Here is a 12,375-nt window from a genome sequence, read left to right as displayed (position 1 = left end):
GTGGTTGTACCACTTAACATTCTCATTAGCAATGTATGAGAGTTCTGGTTGCTCCACATCCATACCAACATTTTACATTTTCAGTCTTTTCAAAATGTTAGCCATTCTAAATATGTACTAATAACACATTGTGGTTTTAATTTGCATTTCTCTGATGACTAATGATGTATATTTTCTTATGTCTTTAGCCACACACATATCTTTTTTTATAAAGTGTCCGTTGCCCACTCTTTAAATTAGATTTTCTTTATTATTGATTTTTCAGAGTTCTTTATATATCCCAGATGTAAGTCCTTTGGCAGATACTTATACCATGAATATTTTTTTTTCCAGTTGTGGCTTCTGACTTTATTTTTTATAATGTCTTTTAATGAGGCGATTTCTTAACTACAATTTATTATTTTTTATAGTTAGGCATCGTATGACTTGTTTAAGCTTCTTTGTCTACTCTAATATTGTAGATTTTTTTCTTGGTTTAGCTTTAACATTTAAATCAGAGTTTTTCAATCTTGATGCTATCAACATTTTGGACTGGATAATCCTTTTTTGAGGGAAGTTATCCTGTGTTTTGTAGGATGTTTAACAGTATCCCTAGTTATTAGTCATTAGATGCCAGTAGTAGCAGTGGTAGCAGTAGTAGCAGTCATTTTCAAAGTCCTTTTTTCCAAATAGAAACCTAATAGTTTCTGGAACTATTTGTTAGAAACCATCCCCGATTGCCTTGAACTGGCATCTCTTTTGAAACTCACTTAACCTAATTGTGTGCCTCTATTTCTGTATTCTCTACTCAATTACATTTATCGATTTGTTTATACTTATTTTACTCTACTTGTTTAAAATGTTCTTGTATACTCTAGATTATTTGCATTAAATTTAGAATGATTGATCAAATCTACAAAACAGCTGGTGGGATTTTAATTGAGATCATATTGAAACTATAAACATCTTTAAAATGTTGTTTTCCAACCATAAACATAGTATATTTCTCCACATATTTGGATCTTCTGTAATTTCTCAGCAAAATTTACGCTGTAGTTTTAAATGTGGAAATCTTATATATCTTTTGTAAAATATATTCCATGTACATGATGTTTTCTGATACTACTATAAATTGTATTATATATCATATATTTTTATATGCTAATTGTTTGTTGCTTGCATATTGCATTTCTAATTTTTGTATAATGACCTTGAATCCAACCATTTTGTTAACTTTGCTTTGAGGTTCAGTAGTTCATAGATCCTTTGGATTTTTCTAAATCTCAATCATGTTATTTACAAATAATGAGCTTTATTTTTTCCAGTCTTTGACATTTTTTCTTGCCTTATTTTACTAGCTAGAACCTCCATAACAATGTCAAACAGAAGAGATGAAAATGAAAATTCATGCACTCTTCTTGATCTCATAGGAAAGTATTTAATATTTTGCCATTAAGTATTATGTTAGCTATAGATTTTCATATTCAATGAGTTCCTTTCTATCCTTCATTCAAATGTTGAGTTTTGTTCTAACAAGTCATCAAATACTAAAATATAACCATAGAAGTTTGATTTTATGCCTTCTGAGGCCAAGTTGGCTTTGTTTTTTTCCTTAGCTCTACCACATAACCCTTAATTCCTGGCCTTACTTTAATGATGAGCCCCTTCTGAGATTTCAAGGAAATATTCATGTATTTACCACTCGAACTCCAAACACTGACTTTGCAACATGGGCAGTGGTTGACACCTCTATTCACACTTTGGCCTCTTAGCTACTTCTTTCCTCTGTGCAATTGTGTTTTATAAAAAGAAGTATATGTTTGGGCTTTATCTTCTTTTCTAGCACAAAACTCCTAAAATGCTTAGAAGTTCCTAAACATATGAAAACATAAAGGTGTCTTTTGTTATGTTAATGAGCTAGCTTTTGGAACTCATCTAAGGATGGGGGCTAGTTGCCAGAAGAACCAACCCTGTGATTAGCCAGTTAATACTTACAGTACCACTCTGATCTCTGAGAATGGGAGAGAGACTAGAGGTTGAATCAACAGCCAATGGGAAACAATTTATTCAACCATACCAATGTAAAGAAGCCTCCACAAAAATCCCAAAAAACAAAGTTCTAAGAGCTTCCAGGTTGGTGAACATAAGGAAATTCAAGGAGAGTGGAAAGCCTGGAAAGGACATGAAAGTTCCACACTCTTTCCCCATACCTTGCCCTAGGCATCTCTTCCATCTGGCTGTTCCTGAATCATATCTGTTTATAATAAACCAGTGACCTAGTAAGTAAAATGTTTCTCTGAGTTCTGGGAGCTACTCTAGCAAATTAATTCAACCCAGAGAGAGTTCTCCACACAACAGTGCTGCCCAGGTTGTTATCTGTGCTTTTGACTAACTGGTTATAGATCAGTTAGTCAAAAGCACAGATAACAACCTGGGCAGCACTGTGTGTGGAGAAGGAGGGCAGTCTTATAGAACTAGGTCCTTATCCTGTGGGAACTGACATTATCTTCAGATAAATAGTGTCAGAGCTGAGTTGAATTATAGAATACCCAGCTGGTGTCAGAGACTTGCTTGGTATTGTGGAGAAACCTTCCCACACACTGGGATTGGTCCCAGGATATTACTCTGACATGTAAGTTAGGAATCAGCCAAGGATTTGAGTGGAATTAGTAAACAGATATAGATACTCCCCTCTCCTTGGTCTTCTCATTTCTTAGAATTTTTTATTCAATTCCAGGCACATTGCAGGCCCCAAACCGGTAAGTTTGCACTTTCTTTATGAGCTATATTCACTGCAAACTAGGAAGTGCTCTCAGATGATAAGCTAGATAAATGTGGGATTTGTTTCATTTCCCTTAATCTAGCGATTGAATGCCTTCCTGTTCTTTTCTATTTTTAGTTGATTTCCAATGCCTTGACCAGTTATTTTTCACTATTTTGGTCAGGATAAATGTGTTATTAGCAGTAGACTTAATCTGCTATAAACTGTTCCTCTATCACCAGACAGTAGCTCTCCATATTGGATTTCTTACAGTTCCTCAAACATACAACTTTTCTCTGAACTCAGAGTCTCCACATATGCGTTTCTTTTACCAGAAACATTATCCTTCTTGCTCTTTGACTAACATGTTTCAAATTACCCTTCATGTCCCAGTTTAAATATAAGTTGCTCATCAAAGTCTTTTCTTATCATTCCCTAACTCATCTATATGTCCCCATAGCACACTGTTCCATTTTGTATTTAAAGACTCATTCTGCTTATATATCCTCCTGTTATATGTCCCCATAGCACCCTGTTCCATTTTGTATTTAAAGACTCATTCTGCTTATAGTTATTTGTTTAATCTTTCCTTCCTAGAGGGTAAATTCCATGAAAGCAGAAATTATAACTTATACTGTGCTTGGCTGATTAGAAAGTATTTGGTAAATATTTATAGCTTTTTATAAAACCAAAGTATGAAATATTTTGATGACCTTATCACAAATATTGTGAAGGTGATTTATTAAATCATCAGTAAAGGAATTCATCAGAGGTAGGCATCAGCTGATAATTATAGCAAAATTTCTTTTTGTCCACTTTGCTATCATCACTTACTGTGTCCAGGTCGAGAGGACAATAATAACACATAAAAGCTCTTTTGGAGAGCTTTCTGTGACAATAGCACAAAGCAGATGCTAAAAAAAAAAAAAAAAAAAAAAAAAAAAAAAATCCAGATACGTCTTCTGGCAGCTTCTGAAATCAAGATAATTTCTTCTGGCACCAAGAAATCTACCTGATAACATTAATGATTTATCATTAACATCATCAGCTCCAAGACTCTTTTACAGATTAAAAAAATTCTACTAAGAATAAATATCATCATATTCTTTCTCACTTTCCAGAGCTCTCTTCTTCTCTGCAACTGGGACACACACAAAAAAATGTATTATACATCTAGAGAATTGAATTAACTCATTTAGACAACAGGGTGACGCTGAAATAGGCACCATTAGAAATGCTTTGTCTTTCCTTTTGAAGATCAAACATATTTGAGGAGTCGTACTTTGGATATTTTGGAATGGTACTGGGTAATTCCAATTAGAAACCAGGGTCTAGCATAGAGCTTGGCACATAGTAGTTGTTAAGTAAACATTTTTTAATTTAATAAATCAATAAAAATGGTCACAGCAAAAATTCGAAACAAAGGCAATTATAATAAACAAAGTTTATTGATTAATCCATAATTATGACAATTTTTTTTAAAAAGGTATAAACCAAAAAATTGCCTTCAATTAACAAAATGAGGCTTTCTCTAGATGGAAGCTTTCCCTATCCGGCACAGCTCTTACAGCGCTGAAGACCATTCTCGTTGCAAGCCGTACACTTCAGGGCTTTGAAAGAGTCTGTAAAGCAGTTTCGAAACACTGACATCTTGCTCCCATGGCACACGGAACATGGAAGAAAGCCAAAGCCTCCACAGGAGGGACACTCATGTGGATGCTGCACTCTCTGTATCGGGTGGCAGGGGGAACAAGAGAAAATAGAAAATGTGTTAGCATGAACAACTCAATCAGCCTTCCTGTCTTTCTATATGTTGATGGTCATAAAAATAATATTGGCATAAATGGCTATGGTCTGTAATCACCTACCATTAATATACGAAAGACTCAAGGGAGAAGCTAGCTAAAGCTTCCTTCATTGAACCATTGATGGCCATCAATAGTATGATTTCCATTTGTAAAGTCTGGTCCATTTTACATCAAAGGCCACACACTTCAAGAAATCCATCATGTGAAAATACATATTTACAAACCAAAAAATTTGGGAGATGATTTGCATTAAAGAAAAATACAGTAACTTTCTCTCTATTACGTCTTAACAGTTTTATGTCTTTGTTTATAAAATAGTATCACTAATAGTGAATCTGGAAAATCAGAGAATTAAAGGCTGAAATGTGGAGCAGCCACTATCAATTGGAGATCTATTGTTATAACTCACATTTGAATAGTGCTTTGTTTTTTAAAAAAGCACTTTCAAATGCATTATTATATAGAATCTTCCCTCGCTCTACTCTTCACACAGAAACTTTCTATAAAGCAGACAATTCAAGCAACTTTTTCTTCATTTTGTATTTAAAGAAACAAGTATTAAAACCTTAAGATATTTACCTAAGTCCATAAAAATTCACACAGTAGCTATCAGCCTTTCTACCTCAAGTAAAGATAAAGTATTCTAATAAGTATAATAAAACAACTAGGCAGTGTGTTCAGGATAATATTTTGGAAATAATTTATACATGTTCCTATTTGCTTTTGTGAGCATGTAACCTTTGCTGGAGTCCACTAGTGGTATCCATCAGCTGGGAGGAGATTAGGAGCCATTATAAATGAATACAAAGAGAAAAATGAGTGAATACCAAGCTTCTGACTTGCAAAATAGGAATTTGCAGCAATGTTTGAAAGCACAGCTTTCAGAATAATGGCTAAAATAAGGCTGGGAAATATGGATCCATACACACACATACTTAAACATGCTTTACATATTTATACATACATAACTTTTCTCTGGAGATTCACATCACACATAGTAAGGCTCCAAAAATTTCAACAGAAAGGGAACCTGATTAACTGGGTTTAACCTACCTTTTCCCCAGCACATGCAACTATAAACTCTTTTCCCAGGAAACAATTATAATTCTACAATTCTATCATAATTACTACCTTGTGGGATGTATTTTGGAAAACAAACATTAAGAACATGATTGCCTTAAACTTTATATAGTCTCATAGACAACTTTTGAGACGTGCATTTTCTGTAGATAGTGGGATTCATTTGCAATTACAGTTTGACTTAGCTATTATATCAAGATGACAAAATCTATGTAATATCTCATTTTTAGTGGCAGAGAATTACTTTGATGGAAAGTAATGGCTGCCAATATGAATGACACAAGCAAGGAACTTTGTCAAGTCTGTAGAGACTCAAAGCTCTTCAAAAAAGTTTTAGCGTGTGTGGAAATTCAGTTACTTTGTAGATGGTTTTTGTTATTTCTTTGTGCAAGAATTGACTCCAGAAAATGGTATATTGGACTTATAATTTTTCATAATATTAAAATATCTTTAGAAAAAAAACTTTGAGTAAAAGTAAACCCAATGATGTAAAAAAGTATAGTTTAAAAGAGAATATAAGAAAACTATTAAGTAATGGTGTATTCATCAAATTTTAGAAAGAATATGATAAAGTAAATAGATTTTGACTTTTACTAGAGCTATGCCAGAATGTCGTATTAAAAAATATTTAATGACTTGCACAGCAAAAGCACCACTTAGAACAGATGCTGGACTGGCCTAGGTCCCAGAGAAAGGATCTGCAGCACCCCAGAGTTCATACTCATTCATTAGTGCTGGATTGTGAATACATCTGGATTCCAAGTAAAACAGGATTGTCAAACTTTGGAAATAAATATATGGGATGCCCAGTTATGCTTGAATTTCGATAGAAAACTAATAATATTTTGAATAAATACATGCCAAATATTTCATGGGACATATTTAAACTAAAAACTTACTCATAATTTATCTGAGGTTTAATGTAAGTCAGCATCCTATATTTTATCTTGCAACCTTTATAGGAGAGATGCTAACAGGGAAGAAGAGAGATGCTTGGGAGTCTTGTGACAGCAGCTATTTACCAACCAGTATAAATTACTTTAACAATCAGTACAAACATTTTTCAATATTTTCAATAACTAGTACAGCTGCACCTGTGCACACTGGCCAAATATTAACTCCTGCTATAACTCAAAACATCTGTGAATGACCAAATTCTTGAATAGCATATGGTTTTCCCATAAAAGATATTTGTGATGACAAACAAAGAACAACAAAACTGGAATGATTTTGAGTGTTAGGCAATTCCTAGGCTCATTCACAAGGTAGGTCACACACTGCAAACACTAGGCTCATAGCACACAGAATTCAAACTGGTAACTCGACAAAATTAAAAATTATTTTACAACTTCGGCCTGCAATAGAACTGACATAGATTACTTTCAAAGGGCCAAAATACCAAGAGTCTGCTGTTTCTTAATAGTTTATCCACGAGTCTGAACAAATAAATTTCTTAAAATTAACATATAAATACTAAAAGCTAAATTGTCATTTTTAAAGAGAATCACAAATGGACCAAAAGCTGTTCTAAAATAATGTCATCGGAATTCATACAATGCTGTTTTAAGATCTATCTCTTTTACTCAAAAGGTTGTAAATAGGATTTGATGAATTAATTCATGTAGCATGAATAGAATATTGCCTAGCACATAGTAACTATTCAATAAGGGTACTCATTGTTAGTTATTATTTTATTAATAAATCCTATGTGAAGGGATTTTTATTAACTGTTACCTCAAGCTAAATTGCTTGTGGTCATATAACACAGCTATTTTACACCATTCTTACAGACATTTTATTTTAACACCACTTCTGTACTTGTCTTCTGGTTTAAGGTGTTTCCCCAGTAAGAAAGGGAGAACAAATGTGTTTAATTCATGTGTAAATGCTGATGTCTTGGAGCACAGTGTTGGAAAGATTACGAGGCTACTTTCATTCTCAAGAAAAAAAATTAACTGTTTCAGCTATAAATTTGGGAAAGGAAAAGGATGGCTTACAGAACCTATAGAGTCTATCCCCATTTCTTACATCAACCTGATATAATAAAGGCTACCTCATTTTACAAATAAGGAAACAAGCCTTTTAATGGGTAAAGAAAATGTTCAGGTCACAGGGGAATTAGAAAACTGGGTATTGGAGAACTCTCTTCAAGAGCACATACATGGTCTTCCCTCTTCAACAGTAGTTTCAACTTTTATTTACATCCATTTGTTTCCCAAATAATATATTATGTAGGATTCCCAAATGTAAAACAGTGAAGAGGATAAATGCTGTGACTAAAGCAGAGGTGAGGGTGGAGTGGGAATGGGTCTTGAGGCCACCCACTAAAGCTCTTCCACTGATCCATTAGCCTCTAGGAATCTCATTTCAGTTACATCATTCAGTATAATCTACTTCGTTTATTTTTCAAATAAAAATGAACGATTCAGTCATTTCTAGCCATCTCCTTCAAAGAGTACTTTTGTTACACTGGAACTCTGGTTCTAGCTTAAAGATTCCTTACAAAGAAAAAAAAGCTGGCTTGTATTAAACACTCCTGTGTCCTAACTACAACACTTTCATAGATAGTTTTTCCCCAGGGCAAAATGCAAAATGAGCTAAGGAATTCCCCAAAACTCAGATAAAGTTCCGGTGTGGAGAAAGGAGGAATAACAAGTTAACAATAGTCATTATTATTAGCAGCAAAGCAGACTTCTAGTTTCAATGAAGAGGTCAACTACAGAACTTTGACCTTCAAGCAACTAAGGAATCTAGGGTAGCTAGCTCTTCAGTGTCCTGGTGCCTGGCAAAATGAGAAGCCATGCAGACTTGGTTGAGAATAGCACACTGAGGACTAAATCTATAGAATATTGTTCCTCTGCTAGCGTTTTATGTTGAGGCATTCCTCCTTGGAGTGGAATTCAAGAAAAAAAAAGGAATGAAAAATTATCCTCCTTTTCATCTCTTTCTTCACATATTCTTGGTGAAGGATTTCTTAAAAATACTCAGTGGTCAAGACTTATTCATTCATCCCACAAATATTTAGTGAGTGTCCCCTTGCTAGGCACTGCACAAGACATTGGGATATAGCAGTGAACCAGATCCTTGTTCTCTTAATAATAGCTCTTAGCCTCACTCTTAAAGCTTTGAATAGGTCCACTTCATACTGCATCCATCTGCACTGAAGCACCCAATAACTTCCAAATCTTTAACAAAGGTCCAAGAGACAAGGATATAAGGGTGGACTTAATAAATGATAATCAAATGTATTTCTTTGTAGCAAAAACTCAAATTTCAGAAATATAGAGTTTTTTCTGTTATTTAATATAGAACTAGGATGCTAAGATCAAAAATCTTCAGTGTCTTCTTCAAGATCAGGAAATAAATGTACTTCTTATTCTTAACCTCAGATCATCTAATCCTATTCCAAAAGAGCTTGAAAGTCTCTTATTAAGTATTCTACCAAAGAGTAAGGAAATTATCTGAGTTTCTGTAACCATAAATCCCATCATCCAGATTGTATATAAAGCAGACTTAATTCACGTAACAAACTGTCAAAGAGTGCACACAATATATAATCGTCTCTGGATGTTCAGCTTTGTCTGTATATTTTGTTTTAAACTATATTCAGCAATTTAATTCAGCAAATGCTTGCTAAGAGCCTAATAAACATCTCTCTGTCTGAACAAGCTGCTAATAAACAAAATCTTACTTGATAATTAGAGTTTCTAGCACTCTCAAGTTTGCAGAATTTGCAAAGAAGCCACTGAACAAAATGCAGATACATAAGAAATTTGTAGCTTATGATACTAAATGTATAAGCCTGAATGTATGAATCTGATTCTTGAACCCAATGAGATGGACTGCCATAAAACTACTTAAATAGATATTTATATTTCAGAGAGAGGCAGACTGAGCGCATGGCTAGATTTCCCCAGTGGGTAGGTGGTTCTCTAAGGCTGTAGTCTCTGAACATGCTGTAGCCATCCCCTCATTGAGGGGCTGTCATCCAGAATGGGTCAGGACAAACTCTGACAGCTACAAAGCCTTGTACAGTCAGCTCCAAAGCCCTATACAGAAAGCCTCACTGTGCAGCTGGGCATCTTACCTCTGTTCCTCATGAACAACAAATAAGTAGTCATTAGCCCTCAGGGAATAATTAGTGCAAAAACTGGACACTGTTGGCAATCTCACTAGAAATGGCAGCAAAATGTTTGCTCATATCCTTAAAAAAATAGCAAGGCAAAAGCTTACTTACAGCTTCTCTACCATCTGAGAACTTCAATCCAGTACCTGCCATAACAAGATGTTCGTTAATACATCTCAGGTTCCTCTGTTTCCTCTGTGTGAACACCAGCAAGATCAGCCAGATCAGCCATTTGTCTTGGTTATTGCTTTAGGGAAATCCTTGCTCCCCTCTTTGCTTCTAATCTTTAGCTTGTTTATTAATATAAATAAATACATAAATATAAATAAATTTTACCAAAAATAATTTTTTATTCATCCTTTTCACCCAACACTCCTTTACATAAAAATAATGATTTTTATCTTCTTTTTCATCAATTAACTGCTTTGCCTTCTCAAACAAAACAAAACAAAATCAAAAAAAACCTTGGGTGAAAAAGTACTCATTTCAAAAATATTTATTTAGTACTCATTATTTGCCAGTCCTTGTTCCAGGCATTATAGGTAAAGAACAGAACAAAATAGACAGGAATCTGTGTCTACATGGGATTCATAATCTATTGAGAGAATCCCTTGCAAACTGTCTCAAGAACAGAGCCTCCATTGAGGCAGCTAGCCTTATCAAAATCATCTCATACCAACTATTGCTATATTTCACTTGTTTCTGCTGCCTTTGGCCAGCTCCTCATGTTTGAGGCCACTGACAATCTTCATCAAAATATCAGACCCACTCAGCTTCCCAGAGCGATTTTCACTTGGGCAGGATGTATGCTAAGATCCTTGGATTAGAAAACTTGAAATTATTTGCTGACAACCCTTCTGATGGCTCAACTGCAACTGCTAACCTTTTTCCTTACTATTGTCTAGGATAACTGCTGAAAACTGGGGCCTGAATTACGAGGAGCAAGGCAATCATAACCTACTATATAGCACTCAAGTAACAGCAAATTAGAATTTGGTAGGATCTGTATGGTATCTCTCTAAAGTTATCACCAATTTGCCCACCTTCCATGATGCCCCACTAACATCAGAGCCCAGTTCTAAAACTCAGTTTGTTCCCTGGACCTAATGCTCTGCCTACCTCACAGTAAACTTCTCACCTGGGCCTTGAGGCCTGCCATATATGGTCAGATTTCCCAGACAACAACATGCCACTTAATTCAAGGATGATGGCAGCAAAAATCCATGATTAAGATCATGGGCTTTGGAGCCAGGCTGGTTAGAATCATGAACCAAACACTGTCTGTAGGATCTTGAGCAAATGATTTACTCCTCGGTGCCTCCATTCCCCTGTCTATAAAATAGGGATAATAAAAGAACCCACCTTGCAGAGTTATTGTAAGGTTTCAATTACTTATTACACAAAATACCAAGAATATTACTTGCTACATAGTAAGGACTCCATTGTTTTCTACCTCATAAATATTTAACTCCTGTTCCATTGCCAAAAGCTAACCAGAAGAATGGAATGGATCTGAGTCTTACATCCCTTTTCCACTTTGCTTGGCTCCTCCAAATGATTCTCCAGAGCCAGTCTCTTGACTTGGATTAGTTTGCCTTAAATGCCAGTCCCGTTCACAGACAGAGTTCAGGGCTTTTTTGGATGCCTTCAAATTCTCTTAACGGTTTTGTTATATGGGCAAATCAGCCCAACAGAGTTATAGCACTTTGCAACTCCTATAACATTAGAAGCCAGTATCATGCCATTCTTTTCAACATTAAGAGTAGTCTTAAATGTTTGTGCCTTATTTATGTCATTGGGAAAATGGAGTCAGACTTAATGAGAGAATAAAATCTTCTTTCCAAAATTATTTTAGCTGAGAAAGAGAGAAAGGTAGGTTAATATAGCATGGTAGTGGTAATCAAGTTGCAAAATTAAAGAGTTATAGACTCAAAGGAATAAAAGTCCATAAATAGCTAAGTCAATAATCAATCTTTAAAAAGATTAATGAGAGAGTTCATCCTATAAGAATCTACAAGTTGCTACTAAACCACAACAATAAATATAGTATGATATTGGTACAACAAGAAACTTATTAGAGAGCTCAGAAAAAGACCCGGGTATATATGAGGATTTACTATAATATAAAATTGGCACAACAAAGCAATAAAGAAATAATAGATTATTTAGTAGATGATGTTAGGAAGTTAGTCTACCATATGTAATAAAATGAAATTGGATTTTATATGACCTAGATGTAATACAAGTTTGAAAGCACGAAATATTAAAAAATAATGATGGCTTTGACTATATTACAGGATTTCCATTGGGTGACTAACACCATGAAAGAAGCCAAAAGAAGCCAAAAGGAAATATTGTGATGACTAAAATCAACAAAACAATTAATATGTAGAATATAGAAAGACCTTCTGAAAATCAAGAAAAAGGCATTTCCAGACATGTAATGAGCAAGCTCTAAGAATACACAATTTACAGAAGAAGAATCAGTAAAAATCTAACAAGCATACAATGAAATGTCCAAACTCAATTGTAATCATAAAAATGGAAATCAGTAAAACAATATATCTTTATACCTACTACCATGGTAAAAATTAGACAACAGTAAATTAGAGAACAATGTA

The 12,375-nt window shown here is 34.5% G+C and overlaps 1 protein-coding gene across 1 annotated transcript in view; it reads right to left on the bottom strand.

The window, feature by feature from the left end:
* Positions 1-4,169: 4,169 nt before the first annotated feature.
* The window catches only part of GRXCR1 (glutaredoxin and cysteine rich domain containing 1), a 115,415-nt gene continuing 107,209 nt past the window's right edge, over positions 4,170-12,375 (bottom strand). Inside the window, exon 4 of the mRNA XM_039845116.1 lies at positions 4,170-4,468. Within this exon, the coding sequence (XP_039701050.1) occupies positions 4,289-4,468 (180 nt within the window). The 3' untranslated portion in view covers positions 4,170-4,288. The remainder of the gene's footprint in view (positions 4,469-12,375) is intronic.

This window comes from Pteropus medius, unplaced genomic scaffold (genome assembly GCF_902729225.1).
Source record: "Pteropus medius unplaced genomic scaffold, Ma_sr-lr_union100, whole genome shotgun sequence".
NCBI lineage: Eukaryota > Metazoa > Chordata > Mammalia > Chiroptera > Pteropodidae > Pteropus > Pteropus medius.
This window is presented reverse-complemented; position numbering and strand designations above follow the sequence as displayed.